Genomic DNA, 21,914 nt, shown 5'->3' with positions numbered 1-21,914 from the left:
TTGGCTAGCTTCAACATACCACACACGGAGAAGAAGTGCAAGCTTGGCTAGCTTCAACAGCCTCAACACATGGAGACGCAGTGCAAGCTTGGCTAGCTTCAACATACCACACATGGAGAAGAAGTGCAAGCTTGGCTAGCTTCAACATACCACACACGGAGAAGAAGTGCAAGCTTGGCTAGCTTCAACAGCCTCAACACATGGAGACGCAGTGCAAGCTTGGCTAGCTTCAACATACCACACATGGAGAAGAAGTGCAAGCTTGGCTAGCTTCAACATACCACACATGGAGAAGAAGTGCAAGCTTGGCTAGCTTCAACATACCACACACGGAGAAGAAGTGCAAGCTTGGCTAGCTTCAACAGCCTCAACACATGGAGACGCAGTGCAAGCTTGGCTAGCTTCAACATACCACACACGGAGAAGAAGTGCAAGCTTGGCTAGCTTCAACAGCCTCAACACATGGAGACGCAGTGCAAGCTTGGCTAGTTTCAACATACCACACATGGAGAAGAAGTGCAAGCTTGGCTAGCTTCAACAGCCTCAACACATGGAGACGCAGCGCAAGCTTGGCTAGCTTCAACAGGCACAGCAAATGGAAAAATCAGTGAAAGAGTGAGCATCACAAAACAGTCACAAGATCACAGGATGCGAGGAAAGCCGTGCAAGCGTCCTTCATGTACAAGACTGAATTATGTGCAAGAAAGAGAAAAAAAAAAAAAAAGAGGCACCAGGATATCTCCTGGTCAGCCAAGAGTGTCAGGGATATCATGCTGGGAAGGTGGGGTTCCCCACCATCAAGGTTCGAGGCACCCCTAACAGGTTCTGTAGACAGCTATACTTCCATGCTTTTCACTCTCAGGCCAAAAGCCCTGGCCTGGTGTGAAAATAATAGAAGCAGCAGCAAAAGTGAACCCAACTTCTGCTGGTGCACAGCTCTGAAATACTCTCTGCTTTAGGTGGGATCCTGAGCTCCACTCCCACCTCTTAGAGGGGCTGTTATTGTAGACAAGGACTGTCAGTAAGGACAGGGAACCCAGCCTAAACTCCTTACTTGTATTTTTTGTTTTGTTTTATTTAGTGCATACTTCAATCAACATGGTTGCAGGGCACTACCGAAAGAGGGCGTGCAACATGAGGCAGGAGTCCCCTTATGACGACTGAAGACACAAAGCAAATATTTACAACACTGTTGTTCGAGAATTATAGAGGATTTCAGTACAATGATGCAAAGTGGCTAACCATGCATTAGACTGATAAAAGTTCAGTGTCTTAGAAATAAAAGTATTGCAGTAGAAAACAGTAGCAACTAGGTAACTGTGCAATAAGAAGCAGTTTGAAGTATACAGTAGTTTAGTAAAAACGAATATGTAACCTGGATTCCCAAAAGATACGACAAGTACAAACAAAGTAATAACTATGTATTTAGAACAAAACAGAGATTTGCATGAGACAACATTGGTCGTAGCAAATCTTATGAGCAAGAGGACTGGGTTGCATATAATTAAGCTATCCCGTTTTGGGTTTAAACCTATAATAACTGATAAAACCCCAATGAAAAAGAAACAGATCTCAGCATGAACATATAAAAACACCAATAAACACCTGCATGATCACAAACTAAAATGCCATTCCTAGAAAGGAAAGCGAGAGAGAATGAACAATTTTATTTCTTCCTGAAGGACCAACACAAAGTAACCTTGTTGTACAAGTTAGCAGCTAGAAAGGCTTGTTTAAGATTATTTGTCTTGAGTTTTGTTTTTTTATGGATGTGAAAATACTTTTTTTGCTTTCCTTTTGTTTCCACCAGAAGCAAAGGTGCAGGGTTTAGAGTCATGTTTTAGGTCAAATCTAATCATTTGAGCCATGGCAGAGAATCTGGTATTAGTAACGTCATAGTTTATCTTTTGGCAGCATTTAATTCTTTCTCTGATTGGCCAAGATTCTTATGAGCGAGGCATTTCACCAAAAGGCACAGAAAATACTTTCATACATTAGCCCCCTTATCAAACACACCAGTACTGATAGCAAGGCAACTGGCAAACACCCCAGGCTTTAAATATTTAATACAAGGTGTAATACAGGTACCTGTTAAAAAACTGTTGTCTGCACGTGCATGGGATAGTTGCTTAAACATGATGCAAGACTTTGCAAAAACCAACAAAAATCATAGCTGCAAGGTCTCTTATTGTTATGCATGATACCTTCACTTAATTCTGATTTTGACAAAACTGCACTCTACCACTGGGGTTTTTGAGCCCATAGTTACAATGTTGCCTACAAAATTGTGTCTATGAATGTATTTATTAAAACATTTGAGTATAGCAGTCGTAATCTTACCAGTCCTGTAAACCAGACAGAGGCCTGACAGAATGAACGTGAGAGGTAATTAGATGCGAGAGGGCAATGAGCTGCAAATGCAAAACACAGACTTTCTATGCTTAAAACAGTCTAACATAAGTGTATTGTATAAACTGCCAATGGGAAGATGCTACCTAGTTTCAAATACTTCTTTAAATAAATGTGCACTTGTTAACAATCACTACAAAAAAAACATGTTTCGTATTCACTGGAAAAACCCAATTATTGTCTATTTTGGGAGTTAGGCAGCTCAATAAACACCCTTAGGCACTAATTTTAAAAGATTTGGAAAAACACTAAGGGAATACCACTGAAACCCACAAATAATAAACCCTGAGAACCAAACAGCCTGTATATAATCAGAGTCGTAAAAAAAAAAAAAACACAGGAGTAAGTATGAAGATAGAATAAAGGAGCAGGTTGCACAAGCCACCATTGCCACAGAAGTTAAAATATAAAGGTTAGTGACCAGAAGTGTAAAGTTGTAGAAACTAGGAGTTAGGTAATATAGGGTGTATAAAGAAGCCATGCATCAACTAGAGTTGAGAATGAAAGTAAATCATTTCATAAATGTACACAATGCATTAGGCATCTAAGAGAATATAGGGTTCTGTTGGAATGTGATTCAGGGCTTTAAAGGTAAGCCAGCCAGTTATGGTGCAACTTGCAACACTGGGGAGCTATTTTGACGTACACGTTTAGGGGTACTGTGAAGTAATTTAGTGTATAACTGAGTATTCTTGCTGAAGCATGCTGAACTATTCTGAGAATGGCTAATCAATTTTTGGTGGGCAAGCGAAGGGCCTACCAAAACAAGAGATTACCAAGGATTCTACTACCAGTTTCAGATCATTGAAGGAGAATGTGTTTGAACTGAAGTTTGTGAAGGTGGAAACTGGCAGATTTATCAAAAGCATTGTTATCACTTTTAAGGTTGGAGTCACCAAGAGGCTGAGCAAAGGTGGCCAGATAACATGCTATAGCTACAGATTAGTGATTCAAGCCAGATAGGGTCATTGGTAGGGGTTGGAGGAGAAAGTCAGCCTTCAGGATATCACATTTGAGATGCATTTTCTCCATCCATTTTCTGGATGCGCTGGAGTGTGGATTTTAACTTGGCAACATTTTTAGGAGAATCCGTCTTGAAGTAGACTGAAGTAGCATTAGCATATTGGTGGCAGGAGACACCATTTTGGACAGTTCACGCAATATTCCTAAAATTTGGCAGCAGGCTTGTGCCCCGAGGGCACCATATGAAGCTGTGGAGGGAACAGAAATGGTTTTGCCAATTTGAACCATTTGTGAATGTTCTGAGAGACAAAGGTGGAATCACTGTAAGGCCAGTATGCTGACACCCTTCCTGCATTTCAAAGGGTCCAACATAATTTGATAATCATCTGTATTCTAAGGCGAAGGACAGGACAAGGATGTTGGTTATTTCTTCATTTGCTTAGATACGTTTTGTCGGCTAAAAAGATACACATTTCTTAATAGGCTTAGCCAAAAAAGGCACACCTTGGATAGTTTGGTAATGTTCCACATTAGAGCGCTAAAGGTTGTTCTTCGAAGAGAGGTTTTATGAATGTAGGTTTGAGGCAAATTTAAAGCAATGCTATTTTGCAGAGACAAATTGGTGCGGGCAAACCATTGTAGAAGGGTCTGAGCAAGGTCTTAAGCGGCAGCGAGGGAGAATGGATCTGCCAAGTAAGAGGAGGTTTAATACCGGATATATTTGAGAGAAGGTTTTCTTCCAAAATATTGGAGAAAGATGTCCAAGGATATATTGGCGTATTGTTGAAATGAAAGGTGTAATCAGAAGGGTAATGCTAGAGGGTTGAGGGGGGAGAGGTGTTCTACAGTTATACTCTGATCCATGAGATCATATCGGAGATGTCAAGTTTTTCAGATTTTGTTAATATAATTAGTGAAGAATTTATTGCATCTGAAAACATCTGGTCTTGAAGGGGAGGATACAGTGTTTGGCAGAGTTAATTATTTTGACATTTTCTTAACTCTTAAAACAATCTCTTAAACAACAGATTTAGGGCACAAAGATTTAGCAGAAAGGTTGGAGGATGTGTAACTTGTTACTGTTTGAGCTAGCAGAGTGACAGAAGTTTCTTTGTTCTCCATAGTATTTCAGCTCTTCTATTAGAGTGTCTGTTGTAGGCTGAGGTTGGATGAACACCAACTACATGCCTTGGTTCTGTGAAACGTTTTCTTGGCAAGAGATGGGATTTTAACAATGACTTCAATGGCAAAATTCAATTTATTGAAGGTGATAGTAGTGCCACAGGAGGCAAGAGGGTAGTGGAGGTGAAGGAAGTATGGTAGGCTCTAGCTAATAGTTTACCGCGGTGGTACCAGGTCTAGTCTCACTTAGTCTCAGATCAGGTGGCGCTGCCGGGGAGGGAAATGGAGATGGGGCTTAAGTGATCTGCCCAGTTCCTGATGATTAGATGTAGAGCATGGGCAGGCTTTTTTAAAGATAATAATGTATAGGATGGATCCTCGCAGTGTGAACAGGTATGAATGTAGGTGCCTGCCGTCTGGGGAGTGCAAAAGAGGCGAGGATGAATTGAAAGAGTTGAATTACTTGAAGTGCTGCGAGGGAGGGTCTTGAGTGTATTGCCACTGGGACAGCTCTCTAGGGCACCCGCACTGCACACCCAGGCATAGGAGGTAGCGGGTCTAAGCATTAAGATGTTTCACCTATAGGATGGACTAGGCTCAAGGGTGGCACAGCCTAGAACACGGCTAGTGTCAAGCCGCTGGTATATAGATTCCTTCAAGACACGCTGGACAAGAGTCCATCTTCACCAGGCATGCATGTGTAGAGAACAAAGAGGAGATAAAGGAGCCCTGACCTAGCAAGTCCTTAGCAACAGTAAGTGGGTAACTAGCTGCAGGTCGCCACTTGCTAGGGTTACCTACTCTGGTAATTGATATTATGGCAAAAGTTAGGACTCAGCTATGTTTTTGGGGGGTGGAGGGGGGGCAGCCTTGCTCCAGATGTGGTCCTCAGTTAAACCACAGCAGCATTTTGGTGCGATTAAGGAGCAATACATGGCCCTGTTTCATTCAACTACTTATTGCACATTAACCCTGGGGAGGGTCTGAGACACTCCTGGGTTACTACGAAGGAGGGCAGAGTTTGCCCCAGTCCTGAAGAGATGAAGAGACATATCAGTAAGGTACTCAATGAGTGTACGAGAACGACTAGGCCAGTTTTGTGTGAGGTTTGGTACATTTTCTGTGAATAACTGAGATATGTAATATAACAAGGTACACAGTTCCATGAAGAAAGAGGTCCAGCTGGACGCCTCTATGACGGGTCAATCTAGGCATGTCTATCATTAGAAGCAAGAGCCCTCACACACCCAAATTAGGTGTCATGCTTCATCATTGGGCTTGCCCCTCATTAGGCTGGTGCTGCAGTGTCCGGCAGGCCCCACAAGGGGGCTCTTTGCCGGAGATCTTTTGATCAATACCATTGATTGAATGAAGGGATGTATTGGCCCTGTCGGTGAAAAAAGTGGAGGATTTGCAAGTGAAAATAAAATTGGCAATAGGCCCCCACACCTATGTGTTTATTAGATACCTCAGGGGTCTATGTCAAGGTTAAAAACAAGAATAGGAGTGCCAACGGAGACAATGTTCCTGCACTCACTATAAAAAATTGAAAACAGTGGGTTGGGGAAGAAGAAAGTTCTTCTATCCCTATATATAGGTTGACATGTTTCACGCCTAGGAAAGTCTCTAAAAGAGATCAAGGGGTGTTTCTTCAGAACCAAAAACAGAAGCCTAGTCCTCACTACAGAGACCTTAAGTGTGGAAGAAAAGAAAAAAAACATACATATAAGCCTTGGTACCCTGATCTCAGGTAAACCCTCCGAGATTAAGGACAGGGCCCCTTGGGGAAAAGAAAGCCGTTGGACTGCTGCAAAATTCATGCTTGTCCAGTCCACGTCGGAGAACCTACCCGGCGGTCGCAACCCTTGTATTGCATATACCCGGTGGGGGGACTGTACACTGGACCAGTGATATCCCCAGTTCCTCTCATTGTACGAAGTGACTGAGATATGCAACATATTGGTGACCCATAAACTATCATAAAGTGATTTAACACAAATAATGCAAGACAAAAGGCTCCATAACCAAGCATAGTGATACGTCTTAGTTTACAGGGACAAGACCATGCATAACTGGCTCTGAAAGAGTTCCTCTGGCTCCCAGTGAATGCTGGCAAGTCACTCTGCACCATACAAAGGAGCATACTGGATCAAAAATATAGGCAGAAAACTGGGCACAAATTACATCTCCCATAATAATGTTCAGTCAGCATCATCACATCCGATTCCTTCAAGCCCCCTGAACTGTCTGAAACAGATACAACACGCTCTACGGGTGTTGGGTCCAAACCTATGGAATGCCCTGGGCCTCAAGCTCAGATTTGAGCCCAAGCAGATCAGGGTGAGATAACATGTGAAAAACGAACTTCTTAAGGAAGCTTTTGCCTAAAACTACTCAGGTTCTGCAATCAAAGAAAGCCAGAAGCCATGCCATATACCCTGACTGGATGTTTATAGTCCAGTATTCTCATTTCTGTAGTCTATATATTAGCCCCTTTTTTGCAACTGTTCCAGCACTCTGAAGCTATGGAAAGGTGACAATATATGTTTTACAAAATTCCAGCATCTACAAATCAACATTATGTCATCAAATAATCAACTTTGTTTGATTGGCCATTTTCCTAGAAGGTGTTTTGAGGTTATCAATAAATTCTATTGACCTGTTCTTGAAAACAAGGAAATTTAATTTATACAGTAAACATGGTATGAAATTTGATATCTCCATCAAATGGTAAGTAATGTTGTACAAGTCAGGGCCCGCACTTTCAACAGAGAGATAAAAGATAAAAAATTTGCAGTTTCCTAAAACCTTTGGCCAAACTCTTGTCTGTACAAAGTTTGCTGAAGTGTCACTATGACTTCGAACAAGGCTAATATTCACAAATGAGGGTGTCTGGTAGTTTTAAAGGTGTGGTGTTGGTGGCTGAGAGCATAATGCTTTGACAAAGATTCAGATGTCCTCCTTGGGGTCTGCCTTACTGGAGATAAATGTGGAGCATGGGTTCAAGTACAACTTGGACATCTAATGTTGATGAGAATATTCAAGAACATGGGAGCGTATACTAATGATCCTAAATGAATGGTTTACTGCCTAAACTAATGTAGATGCCCTGAAGAAGTTCACAGTGCTGAACGAAACACGTTGGTTGTGTGGCTAGAATGTTGTGGAATCATAACATTTGACATCTGTCTTGAAATGAAATAAAGAAGGCATGGAACAGTCTACAGTTTGACCGGGCTTTTTTATTCATGCTTTTTGTTGCGGCACCACTGTACAATTTTTTTTGTTTGGTATTTGTTTCTATTGATTGGTTTAAGTTTTGCTTTGCCCCATAAAATGGGCTTGGTTTGCTTCCCCAGTTACAGCACCTGACGCCAAGTGCTGAATCGTATAAGTTGTTACACTTGAAGGACAGAGTACAAGATGTTCTAGAACAGGGGCCTCCAAACTTTTCTGAAATAAGAGCTACTTACATCCAATCCAAATAGTTCTGAGCTACTAATACATACATGCCAAAAAAACACAAAAAAAAGATTTAGGAAGAAGACTACTGTTTTTTTTTTTTTTTTTTTTTTTAACCAAAAATGGCTTAATTTTAGAACTAAAACTGTCTTTGCTTTGAAGTATGTCAATGAAAATAATGATTTTTTTTTTCAAAACCTCCCTGTTCCTAGTTTTTGCATGTATGTGAGTATTATTAGTGATGTAAGAGTGACCACTTCAGACAAGATTACATATGCAAGATTAAGAGCAGTGATTATATAAGTGCCTCTTGTATGGTAGCCAGCAGTAACGTACAAAAGGCCTCTACAAAGACAATACACAACAGCCTTAGGTGCCGTGCCCCTATCTGCCAGGTAGTAGGACTAGTAATGTCTCCCCAGCGCTGTCTGATTTATCACTCAAATATCAGATTTACATTTATTTTGGAAATTCAGCTATTTTTCTTCAAGTATCGGGCTAGTAGTTCTAAAAATACACACATTTGTGTCTTGAATGCAGACGTTTTAATTTTAATATACATAGATTAATTCACCAAAGAAAAAGCTTCTTATGTATTAGACGGGGATGCACACGGGAGAGCTACTTCTAGGTAGCCGGAGAGCAATGTTGGCTCACAAGCTACTCGTTGGAAAAGCCTGGTGTTAACTCAAAGGATGCGGCCTCACCAGTGCAAGGAAGGAAATGGGCTCCCTGGTCATCGATTGAAATGTGAAATACACCAATAATCAGGGGTCAGTGTGCCCCACTGCCACTGCACTTGCTGCACCAATGGAAGTTACATACTGCTCAAAGGCCAACATGAGCATGCTTCAGCCAGCCCAGTGGTCACTCAATCGACTGGAAGGAGGAGATGGACCATGTGAAGTTATCACGTTATACTCACCTCCACCGTTTCGGTAGCACAGGTAGGGGAAGCGCCAGACATTGCCCAGCCCCACGCAGTAGCCGATGCAGGAGAGGAGGAACTCGTATTTCCCACCCCAGGTCTGCCTTGGCGGGATGGAGGAAGCAGCGGGGGTGGAAGGTGGGATCTCGCTCGAGGTCGGGGACTGTGGGCCGCTCTGCTGCTGGGACACATCGTACCCAAAGCCGACTCCATTGAGGTGTACTGGGCTACCCTGCAAACAAGAACAAGGTTAAGTACTACCAGGTGACTTTTTGCGAAAAACTTAAAGCCTTGTAACACAAAAACAATAGAACATATTCACATTTGTAGACACATCCAAGATGAAAAGAAGATTGTAAGTGTAAGTAATAGGAAGCAATAGCAAAAACGTGTGAAGAGGATCGGAAAATAGAGGAATGGCTGACGAAAGAAATATGAGCCGTATTCACAGCGACAAACCCAGAAGAGCAAGTAGAGTTGTGCACAGAAGAAAAACATGGAATACAACTGAGAAGTTTTAGCTATAGCTGAAGGAAATCTGTACGAATCCAGACGTAGGTCGATTTAGAGTTCAATGGTGACTGAAAGGCTTCCTATTTCCAGAGGAAAAAGATAAACATGGAGTCTGTACAATGGAGAGTTCTACTCTTCCAGACTAAGCCCTTCCTCCAGAAATCACAGACTTCCCGAAAACCACCCACTCCAAGTAAGGCCGAGAGTTAGATAGGAGTTCCTTTGGAGTGTGGCCATGTATTACAGGAGGATGACCCAGTGGGCTGAATTTTCACCACTGATACGGTGTCCTGGAGGTCATGAATTAGAATGCCACGCGCACACACAAAAAAAAAAAAAAAAAACACTGTGCCATCATGTAAGAAATAGGGAAATTATCCACGTTAGGGTGAATCACTAGTGTCACTAAACTAGCCAGAGCTCAACCCTCTGGTAATATGGCGCAGAGCAAACAAGCTTAACTTAGAGGCAATGTGTAAAGCATTTGTGCAGTACCAGAAAAGTAATACAAGCAAAATCAATTCAGACAAATAGAGTACGTTTTAATAGCCATAATGACATTTAAATGACAAAACTACAATAAGTGGAATCAGTTATTCATTTTTAAAGTTCAAGGTATACAAAAAGCACTAAAAGCATTAGGCATCAATCTCGGCCATCTGGTTGAGCTTGATCAGCACCTAGTTAAGGTCAGATACATTAACCATGTTTGTTCTGGTCAGACGTTTTACCTTCAGACAGTCTCTGAAACAAGTAAATAAACATTATTGCTAGACTCCCTCCTTCTGAATGATGTCTTGCTATTTGAGGTGTCAGGAACTGAGAGGCAAGCCTTGGAACAACCCCCTTACGGTCAAAGAGATCTCCACTGCTGTAAGAGTCCAGGCAGCTGGAAAGACACCCGACCGCGACGGGTTTGCTATGGAATTCTACAGTAAATACAGGGAAGCCTCTCTCTAAACCTGCTTGCCCTTTATAATCTGGCCACCCGAAGCTGGTCATTTCCCACAGGAGCTCGACTTGCCCACAACTGTGATCATTCCAAAAATCGAGCCCCCCATCCATTGATTGTGCAGCGTATCGGCCCATCGCACTTATTAATGAAGACAAAAAAAATATTTGCCACGGATCTTAGCTGCACGCCTGAAAACTGTTCTTAAACCTCATACAATGTGGCTTCATGCTGGCAGGGGGCATGAGGCACCGCCTCAGAAACCTCCATGTTGCCTTCGCCCACCAGCATCTCCTTTCGCTTTCTCTAGCCCCGTTAATAGACTTCAAGAAAGCCGTTGACACAGTGGACTAGACTTACCTGGTTCAGGTTCTCAAGAAGACAGGTTTGGGCCCTCGCTTTTGTGGCTATGTGAAATTACTTTATGTGAAATTACTTTATTTCAACCGACTGTGGGAGTGCAGATTAATGGTGTTTCTCTGATACATTCTCCAATTGTCTGGGTACTAGGCAGGGACGCCCCATGTCCACTCTCCTTTTTAGGTATGCCTAGGCAGCAAATGCACTGTTTCTTTGAGAGATGCTGTGTCTACTCTGAGGGTTTACACTCTGCCCATCGCTTTTAATTTGTTGAATTCCGTGTCCTGCGCGAAGGCTTGCTTCTCTGTGGTCAATGTTGGTTCTATGTCCCTAAGCAAAAATTGTGATTGGTGCACTGTTGAAGGGAGGTATGCACCAAAGTTATCACTCACTGGTATTTAATGCACCCAACCCATTGATACACTTGCGGACTGGCTGGGACAACTGGAAGATGAAGATTGGTGCAATGCTATGACCACCCCTCCCCCTCTTCACCCCTCCACACACACACAATTACGATTTTCCTCCCGACGGTGGCTGGTCCTGACATATTACCTACATGGTGCCTACCTCATCACCAGACTGCCTCCACAAAGCACACCTCCTTTCACGTCTGACATTTTTCAGGTGTCCATATACTCCTGCGGATTTCTATAGATTTGTCCTATTATTGTAAATTACTTCCCTGCAGCTGCTGATGAACTGTTGGAGGTGTTAGGGTGGGAGTTGGAACTCTTACCAAGGTCGTTCTTCCTGGGTGTCTTTAAGGGGTTGAGGGGCATGAGGGCTGGCCAGGCATTGCTGGGGGTGGCCACCTTGATGGCAGAAAAAGAGAAATAACCACTAGGTGGAAATCTCCCAGCCCACACTCGATGTCTCAGTTGTGTTGTGGGGTGGGCGGGTGTGCTCAACAAAAAAAAAAAAAAACAGGGCAACCTCTGGCCTCATAAACTAAGAAACATGCAAAGATCTGGGGGTAAATTATGGAACCACTTTGGGCTGGACTTGCTATGATAAATGTATTGGAAATTTTCCCCCAAAGTGTTTATGGTGAACTTGATGCCTTGTCTGTAACAGAGCTGATGTACTACTTTTGCGGCTAACCAGCGACAGCTACAAGTGGTGGAAATGTTATATAAAATAATAAAGTTGGTTATAAAATGCAGCAGGCTGGGTCAAAGAGGACACCAGTGTCCGTTAACTGCTGGACAAGGTCCCGTAGAAGCAATTGACTTTTGGCAGGAAAGCTCAGAGCTGGAGAAATTTGAATTTAGTGCTTAAGGAAGGTCCCTCGCCAGCTGAATACTATAGGCACCTTCACCTGGTAAAAGATTTCTATATTTGAACAGTCACTTTTTTTTTTAGCTCTGATTTTTGCAGCAGGGCAGGGCTGCAGGCTGTAGCCGAAGAGGGCTCCATGAGGCCAGCTGCCTTCTCTGGGAGGCACTGGTGGATCGGATTTTCCGCTGTGGAAAATCTGAGTTAAAGCAACCTGAACCTTCAGCTCAGCTGCAACGTACCTTCATCAGATTGGCTTGGCAGGTTGGTCTTGGTCTTCCGGAGGTCTATGAGGTCAAATGTTTAAGTTCCAGGTTTCAACATGTGTTAGAAGGAGTGAACTTTGACACAGCCAAGGGTCCAAGGTCCTGGGAGACAGTAATTGAGGGATCAAGACTCACAGCAGCAGAAGCCACCAGGCTCCAGGGCAGGTCCAGTGGGAACTAGTCAGCTGAGCAGCTGCCAAAAGGGCCTCTTAAGGTTTGTTGTGCGTCTGCAGCTTTAAGAGGATGTCGCCTTATAACCCTTGTCCCCTTCTTTGAGACCTGAGAAGAGCCTAGAAAACTGTATGCACTCTCCCTCTCTTACCCAGGACAGACAGCAAGTTTAGTCCTCTTATAATCTTCCACAGGTGCAGGAGTGTTCTGAGGAAGGTCACTGAGGGGGGGGCGCATTTATTCCTGGCACCAGCTTGTGGCGACTCCTGGCCACTCCTTAACCAAAAGGGCAAACGTTTCCAGGAATAACCGTATCCATTTTTGCAGCACCTCCTTGGTGCCCTATAGCAAACAATCTGACAGTGTTGGTCTTTGCTTAAATGGAATATGGCAAAAACTTTCTTCTCCCGTGCAGACCCCACAGCCTGCCTAATATAATGAGCAACACTCCCCTATGGTCACTCTAAACCAATTCTGGAAGCAAATCTCCTCCCAATGGGATTGGGACCTGCCTGGGGGAACCCTGCACAGGATTCTGCTAACATTTGCCTGTGGCAGGATAGGACTAAATAAAGTCAATCAAGTTTCTGCGCACATCCCAAATGGCCATACTACAAGAGGAAGAGATCACCTCCCCTCACCCAAAGCCTCTGTCTTGCTGTGGGGGCAGTTTTCACAATTCATTAAGGGAGTATTTGGCTGCCAGATAACAGGTGGAGCTTTAGGCAGGGAACAGGTCCTTTTCTAAAAAGTACAATTTCCAAAATATGCAATACAAGTTTGTCATTCAGTTGGGTTTATAATAAATATTTCTAACAGTCTAAGAATGAAATGAGTAGATATTTCCTAGCTTGAGATAACTTTCTTAAATTTAATATGCATCACAATGCTTTCCTACGGAACAACAAGCTTTGCTGCAGTGAAAATAGCCTTAGGGACATTTTCACCTTAAGGCCATATTGAACATTACATTTCTAAATGTTTTACTTTTAGATACCATGAACTATACGTTATGGGCAAGTAAGGCCTACCTAGGGGTGACTTTTTAATATTTAAAAAGAAGGTTTAGGCCTGTCACAATGGGTTAGTTTAAAACTGCACGTCCATTACACATGATAGGCCTGCAGCCATGTCTGCAATGTCACTGGACTCGATGGCAAAATAGGAACTGCAGTCCACTAGTGGCATTTATTGTACAGGCCCCGTGTAGCTTTTGAACAGTGCAATAGGGACTTACAGGTAAGTTAAATATCCTAACTAGGCTACTATTTATTTTGTTATGTTAAAAGGGGGGGCATAGGCAAATTAACCCTTTTTGGCAGAGGTAAAATGCATAGAGCTCTACAGCCTGCAAAAACAGTCAAGGCAAAACAAAAATCTTGGCTTACACCATACAAAAATGGTAATTACCTACAGAACACCATAAACTGACTAATAATAAAACAAGATCTTTAAAGTGCATACAAATGACTATTTCTATTAGGCCGATCTGCCCCCAGGGGCCAGAAACCACTTAGGAACCAGTGATTGGTGTGTGTGTGTATTTGTGTGTTTTGTTTTGGGGGGCAGCTCTCTGGGCAAGGCCCCCCACCCCAAATAAAGGGTGACAAAGTTGTTCTACCCACCAGTGGGCAGATGGGGCAATTACCCCTGATCTACACCCCTGGGGGTAGAAAGTCTACTAGATGCCAGGGAATTAAAAAAAAAAAAAAAAAGTGGGGTGATGGCTACCAACCAGTATGGGCCTGGTTATGCCCCCCAACTAAAGGGGGTAACAGTCTTTCAGCTTTCCCCCGCACACTAAAACATCAAAACATCTTATCCCATGGCAAGCAAGAGGAAATTTGATTATTACGAGTTTTGGTTTTACATTTGGGCCATGAGAACTTGGCTAACTCTCAAAATCGTCCCACTTGGAATGGTGAGGGCTTCACTTTTTGGACTTTGGGACGCTGCCATGTAGAAAAATCCACAAGACCTAGACACATCTGAAAAATTAACATCTGAGTGATTCCAGGGTGGTGTGCTTCACATGCACCCAGCACCATTTTCTTACCCACAATGCCCTGCAAACCTGCAACTTTGCTGGAAATCATACATTTTTCCCACATTTTTGTGATGGAACCTTCCAGAATCTGCAGGAATCCACAAAATTACTACCACCCAGCATTGTCTTATCTATACCGATAAAAATTCTGCTGCACTTGTCAGCCTAAAAATGTTTTTATTCTTCTCCAAACTTCCATTTTGGACCCGTTTTGGTTCCCTCTCAATTTCAACATGTTTTTTTGCTGTTCCCTGTCACAGGCACTTGGCCCACCTACACAAGTGAGGTATCTTTTTTTACCGGTTTTGAGGTTTGCAAAGGATTCTGGGTAACAGAACCTGGTGAGAGCCCCACAAGTCACCCCATCTTGGATTCCCCTAGGTGTCTAGTTTTCAAAAATGCGAAGGTTTGGTAGGTTTGCCTAGGTGAGCTACAGGCCAAAATCTACAGATAGGCACTTTGCAAAGAACACGTCAGATTTCAATGTAAAAATGTGTTGTGTCCCTGTTGTGTTTCCTGTCACAAGCATTAGGCCTACCCACACAAGTGAGGTAACATTTTTATTGGGAGACTTGGGGAAACACAGAATAGCAAAACAAGTATTATTGCCCCTTGTCTTTCTCTAGATTTTTTCCTTCCAAATGTAAGAGAGTGTGTAAAAAAGACATCTATTTGAGAAATGCCCTGTAATCCACATGCTAGTATGGGCACCCCGGAATTCAGAGATGTGCAAATAACCACTGCTCCTCAACACCTTATCATTTTAAATACAAAGGTTTTCTTGATACCTATTTTTCTCTCTTAATATTTCAGCGAATGAACTGCTGTATACCCGGTATAGAATGAAAACCCATTGCAAGGTGCAGATAATTTATTGGCTCTGGGTACCTAGGGTTCTTGATGAACCTACAAGCCCTATATATCCCCACAACCAGAAGAGTCCAGTAGACGTAACGGTATTTTGCTTTAAAAAAATCTGACATCGCAGGAAAAAGTTACAGAGTAAAACTTAGAGAAAAATGGCTGTTTTTGTCACCTCAATTTGTTATTATTTCAGCTGTTATTTTCTGTGTGAAACCCTTGTATGATCTACACAAATTACTTCTTGCTGAATTCACAATTTTGGCTACTTTTCAGAAATGTTTAGCTTTCTGGGATCCAGCACTGGTTTCACACCCATTTCTGGTCACTAACTGGAAGGAGGCTGAAAGCACAATTTATTTTTAAAAATGGGGTATGTCCCATTAAAATGTCAAAATTGTATTGAAAAATTGGGTTTTCCAATTCAAGTCTGCCTGTTCCTGAAAGCTGCGTAAATGGTGATTTTAGCCCTACAAACCCTTTGTTGATACCATTTTCAGGGGAATAAACACAAGCCTTCTTCTGCAGCCCTTTTTCCCCATTTTTTTTTTTTTTAAACAAACTTTTAGCTGCATTATGGCAAATTTATTGGTCTCCTTCAGGGGAACCCACAAAGTCTGGGAACCTTTAGAATCCCTAGGATGTTGGAAAAAAAGGACGCAAATTTGGCGTGGGTAGCTTATGTAGACAAAAAGTTATGAGGGCCTAAGCGCGATCTGCCCCAAATAGGCAAAAAAAGGCGTGGCACCTGAGGGGGAAAGGCCTGGCAGCGAAGGGGTTAAACTATACCTCATATATCAATGTGAAACCCAGTGCCTCTCAAGCTGTACCCCATATATCAATCAGAACACCTAGTGCTTCTCAGGCTGCACCCCTCTACCAATCAGAACGCCTAGTGCTTCTCAGGCTGCACCCCTCTACCAATCAGAACGCCTAGTGCTTCTCAGGCTGCACCAATCAGAACGCCTAGTGCTTCTCAGGCTGCACCTCTCTACCAATCAGAGCATCCAGAGCTTCTCCTATTTGGAGTTAAAGGTTATTTACCTTGCCATGTGGCTTCCAAAGGCTGTTTCATGGGGTGTTACAGTTCGAGCCCCCCCCCACCCCTTCTAACAGCACCCCACTGTACAGCCTGTCAGTGGTGTCACTTTGTTCCAACCACACAAGTTACAACACACGACCTTTTACCCCAATTACTGCATGTCTTTTGTCCCTGGTGGCATCACACGAAATGAAACTGACTTTCGATCTGCTATATCCACTTTGTCAAAGTGTCAATTTAAGTAATTACAAAACCCCAATAAATCAGACAGAAATCACTCTAACAAATTTATCAGTAGGTAGAGTGGGTTAATTTAGCCCAATATGTCGCCAGGGCTTTATTTTCACACAACACAGCTTGGAAATAAAAAGATAAACCTTGCTCACTCTTTCCGAACTGTACTGTGTAAAAAACATGAACCAACTCCTATAAATCCAGGTTACTTGAGTATACGGGCGCTCAGGTCTGTGTTGAGCCAGCATAGCGCATCGTGGTACTGCCCCGGAAGTACACAGGCACATCTTGGCGCGAAGTGCAGGCAAGGCACTCTGCCTCCAACACAGGAATAAAGGGTCAGAGCCCTGCAAAGAGGGGTTCACACCAGAACCCTTGCAGACTGCTATGATCAGAGACTGTGCTAGAAAGGATTATGTTACAGAATGTCCATGCCTCTCAAATATAGCCCTATTTCCAGGCTTCCCATTTAAAGCAGACAAGTGACCTAGAAAGACTACCAAATATTCGAGGACAGGATAATTTACTATTCTAACCTGGTCTTCAATATCGAAGGATAATGTCTTGTGTCCTTGTCACAGTGTAGCCGAGCAATTGGAATGAAAACAAGCATTTGCAATGCAATGGGTCACACGTTTGCTCGAGTTATTAGTGTTATAAATTCCTTAATGGACTTTTCTGGCCACATAAATTGAAAATAAAAAGTAAAACAGTTGACATAAGCGAGCCGATTCAAAGTGCCACGGCCGCCATGGACGTGAGCTCGAAGGAGAGACACAAAAAGAAAAAGAAGTTTGCTCGCAGTCAAACGTATCGGCAAACGTGCAATTATCCATGTAAGAGGGTCAACAGCCAAGGCGTAACAAACCTGCCCCAAGAAGGGACAAATGTAAAACATTTACCAATGAGAACAAAAGATTTTTGAAAGGCAAGCCCATGAACGAGTGATAGTGATGGGCGTGCGGTGGGTGTGGTTAAATGCCCACAGATACATTACAACAGGCCAGAGCGCTTGCGCGTTCGACCTAAACATTCAGGCCCGTTGATGTGCATGCTTGTAACATTTGCATGCTCAGTAGAGAAGGCAGAGCACTGGAACAGAAAAGAAAGGCAGTTTCAACATATGGATTAACTGCCCTTCTCTGGGGCACCAGAGACACTCCGCTGTAGCTGCCTAACATTGCTGAAGGGCCAATATTAGCGTGAACACCAGCAGACAGCAATTACTGCATGTAGTCCTTTCCCCACCTGCACACTGTGCCAACAAGAGAACACATTTTCTGCAATGAGGCACTTCAGTCATATTATATGTAGGTTAACAGATTAAATTGGATGTAGAATTACTGAGTTTCAAACACTGCATTCTTATACAATGCAGGTCATTGCACTACCTAAACTAACTGTCAGTTTAGGAAGGTCAGAGCCATGCCACATTTCCAGGATCTCCATTTATGGTATATTTAAACACATTAAGCCTAATACAAAGTCAGAGCTTAAATTGAAACTCCATAGATCCATCCCTACTTGAACTACATAGGCCACCCCTGATATAAAGAATTTCACCCCAGGACCTTTCGGTCTGTCGCTGCTACTGTCCACAAAATCTCATTATCCCCCAAACCCACCCAAGGCTCTAAAAAAGCAACTTTGTTTTTCACTGCTCTTGCAACTGAGTGGAAAACAACTGGAATTTGAATTACTGGTTGAATAAAAAGGCTTCCTACTAAAGCCATACACAAAATAATTATATTTATGTGTGCACATTTAGAAGCTAGTGAGTGGTGGCAGTGGGGAGGGCGGGGGGGGGAAGATACCTACAAGATATTTTTTTATGACCTAATATTTGAACTGTAACCAAACAAAAGCCAGATTGTGTGCACGCTAGATTTCTTTGGGCGCAGCAGTCCATATTTTGGCTGCTAAAATGTAGAGGTTCTGTGCCACGTGGATGTAGCTGTACCAAGGAGTCCACCAACAACCCTCACTCTGCCAATCACTGGCTCTGAGAACCATCTTAAAGAACTATCCTTAGCCAAAGGCATCACAGGTAGAGCCATGGAGGCATTGTACACCAGCATGCACACAACATCCAACAGCATTCATTACACAAAGCATCACACACGTGACCAACACAGCACACACATGCCACATCAGTAGGTATCTGAATGCTCACAAGGTCTCTATCCATTGAGATAAAACATACTGTGAAAATGTACTCATCCTCCTGCATACCTTACCTCTGGCTCTCTGCAGGGGGCATGTCCTGAAACCGCCCAAGGTCAGTCAAGGACAAAGGAGGTCAGAGAGTTCCCAGCACTGATGGTCCCCCCTCGAGGCAGAAACATGCTGGGTGTATACACTGCTGCAGTCGCTAAAACAAGGTGTGAACAGTGGAGTCTTCCCAAGCCGGCCATGGGAATAAGGAGTGAAAAAGTGCATGTGTAGGGGAATGTGTACATTGCACGTTATAAGGAACAATGTTACACGTAATACTGCTAAATATAATTCAAACAAACACACATCATCTTAAAAAAAATAAAAAATAAAAATAAAAAAAAAATCACAAAGGAATCAAAATATCACAATATTCAAAAATGGAGAAAAAAAAATCACTTTACCGTATTAGAGGTTAAGCTCATATTTAATCCTCCGTTATAAAAAAAATATTGAATGTAGTACACCTAGGCCCCAGCAGACAAACACCTATAACTCATCCATGTATACCACCTTTCAGGAAGCCCTGCAGGACTGTCCGAGGCCGCTCTGAGACACAGCCGCCACGCCTAGGGTGACCACCCGTCCGTAAATTTCACGGACTGTCCGTAATTTCGCCCTGCTGTCCGTTCTCCGTGATGAAAGCTTTAACGGACGGCATTTATCCGTAATTTTAGCCTTTCACCTAAAGGGCAACGGAGGCAGGGCGAAATTACAGGAGGAGGAGTTTCCCCAGCTGGGCTGGAAGGCAGGGGGTCTCCTGTGCTCTGAGGGAGGGAGGGGCAGACAGATAAGAAAAGGCCTTCTTGCCAGGGGGCCTCCTTCCCTAAAGACATGCAAATGTGGGCAACTGGTAAATCTGCAAATACAAAGGGGCTTGAAAACCTGCATTGAATTTACTAAAAGGAGTCACTTGAAGTTTTCTGGTGGCAAAGATATTTCTTTTAGAGAGGTGTTGTAATGGTGTTCCAAGGTGAGCTGTGGGGTGTCTGGTTTTAATGGAGTGTTATAATTTTTTTTAGCATTAGGTATAAACTGTATATTATTCAAATCTGTATTTGAGAAGCACTTTTTTTTTATTTAACCGAAATGTATTTGCGCATTTTGTAGCAGCCTTTATTATAATGTAATTGTATTTTTTACAGTTCTTTCAGGTACTTCGGTACCTCATAGTACTAACAAACATTGGCAAAGCAATAGGTCTCATCTACGAAAGTTATTGGCTTTGCTTATGTGTTTTAGCCATTAGCCATGTTATACACCAGAGTAGCTGCTGTTCAGCATGGCTTAAAGCTAGTGGCATAGTGGTGTGGAGTGGAGTAGAGTGGCATAGGAGCAGTGGCGTAGAGCCAAGTGGTGCAAAGTACAGTGCAGTGGGGTACAGTGCAGTTGTTTAGAGTGCATTAGCGTAGAGTGCAGTGGTTTAGAGTGCAGTGGCATGGAGTGGCATGGGACAGAGTAGAGTGGCATAGAGTGCAGTGGAGTAGAGTGGCATACAATAGAGTGGCAGAGAGAGCAGTAGTGTAGAGTGGTGCAGTGGCATAGATTGCAGAAGACTCGCATTGCAGGGAGTGCAGTGGTGTAGTGTAGAGTGGTGCAGAGTAGGGAAAAGTGCTGTAGAATGGAGTGATGTAGAGTGGCATAGAGTGCAGTGGCATAGAATGCAGTAGTACATAGTACATTGGTGTATAGTACAGTGGTGGAGAGTGCAACGTTGCAGAGTAGAGTGTCAGTGCAGTGATGTAGAGTGGAGTAGAGTGGCACAGAGAGCAGTGGCGTAGAGTACAGTGGTACAGAGTAGAGGGCAGTGGTGTACAGTGCAGTTGTTTAGAGTGCAGTGGCATAGAGTGGCATGGGGTAGAGTTACATAGAGTGCAGTGGAGTAGAGTGGCATACAATAGAGTAGCAGAGAGTGCAGTAATGCAGAGTGGTGCAGTGTCATAGAGTGCAGAGTAGACTCATGTGGCATAGAGTGTGGTGGTGTAGAGTAGAGTATAGTGCCTAGAGTGCAGTGGCATAGAGTAGAGTGCAGAGTTGCAGAGTAGAGTGTCAGTGCAGTTGTGTAGAGTGGTACAGAGAACAGGGACAGAGTACAGTGGTGCAGAGTAAAGGGCAGTGCAGTTGTTTAGAGTGCACTGGTGTAGAGTGCAATTGCATAGAGTGGCATTGGGCAAAGTAGAGTGGCATAGAATGCAGTGGAATAGAGTATATTGGTGCAAAATGCAGTAGTACAGAGCAGAGTGGTGTAGAGTATAGTGGCGGCCAGTGCAGTGTTGCAGAGTGTCAGCTTGCAGTGGTGTAGAGTGCATTGAACTAGAGTGCAGTGGTCAGAGTGGTATAGAGTACAGTGGCGTAGAATAGATTGTTTCAGAGTAGAGTGCAGTTGCATAGAGTGGAGAGGTGCAGGGTAGAGTGCAGTGGCATAGAATGCAGTGGCACAGAGTGCAGTGGCATAAAGTAGATTATTTCACAGTAGAGTGAGGTGGCTTAGAGTGGAGAAGTGCAGGTTAGAGTGGAGTTGCATAAAGTGGCATAGAGTGTGATGGCATAAAGTAGTGTAGAGTGCCGTGGCATAGAGTGCAGAGGTGCAGAGTAGATTAGAATGATGTACAGTGTATTGAGATAGAGTGCAGGGGCATAGAGTTGAGTGTTACAGAGTAAAGTGCATTAGCATAGAGTGTATTAGCTTAGAGTGCAGTGGCGTACAGTGCAGCGTTGCAGAGTGGCAGAGAGTGGAGTTGTGCGGATTAGATTGGTGTTGCCTAGACTGGAGTGGAATGGCGTGCAGACGAGCAGAGCGCAGTGGCTTAGAGTAGAGTAGTACAGAGTAGAGTAGAGAGGCATAGTGTGAAGTAGCATAGAGAGCAGTGGCATAATGTGGAGTGGTTCCGAATGGAGAAGAGTGCAGTGGCATGGAGTGGCGTAAAGTGGAGTGATACAGAGTAGGGTGCAGTGGTGTGGAGTGGTGCAGAGCAGAGTGGAGCATGCATGGTGTGGTAACACACTGCCATTACAGACAACACATTTTTCATTGAAATGACCATTACATTTGCACAGATATACAGTTTTTCAAATCAAACTATACAGGGAGT

General features: G+C 43.3%; 1 protein-coding gene across 4 annotated transcripts in view; it reads right to left on the bottom strand.

The window, feature by feature from the left end:
* The window catches only part of LOC138249706 (sodium-dependent proline transporter-like), a 168,546-nt gene that overhangs the window by 89,323 nt on the left and 57,309 nt on the right, over window positions 1–21,914 (bottom strand). For all 4 annotated transcript variants that reach the window (XM_069203707.1, XM_069203706.1, XM_069203705.1 and 1 more), the window contains exon 2: window positions 8,882–9,116. Coding sequence is in view for 3 of the 4 variants with exons in the window: in XM_069203706.1 (XP_069059807.1) it covers window positions 8,882–9,116 (235 nt within the window). In the remaining variant the exon portion in view is untranslated. The remainder of the gene's footprint in view (window positions 1–8,881; window positions 9,117–21,914) is intronic.

Source organism: Pleurodeles waltl, chromosome 8 (assembly GCF_031143425.1).
Source record: "Pleurodeles waltl isolate 20211129_DDA chromosome 8, aPleWal1.hap1.20221129, whole genome shotgun sequence".
NCBI classification, from domain to species: domain Eukaryota; kingdom Metazoa; phylum Chordata; class Amphibia; order Caudata; family Salamandridae; genus Pleurodeles; species Pleurodeles waltl.
The sequence above is the reverse complement of the archived record's forward strand: the minus strand, read 5'-3'. Positions and strand labels throughout refer to the sequence as shown.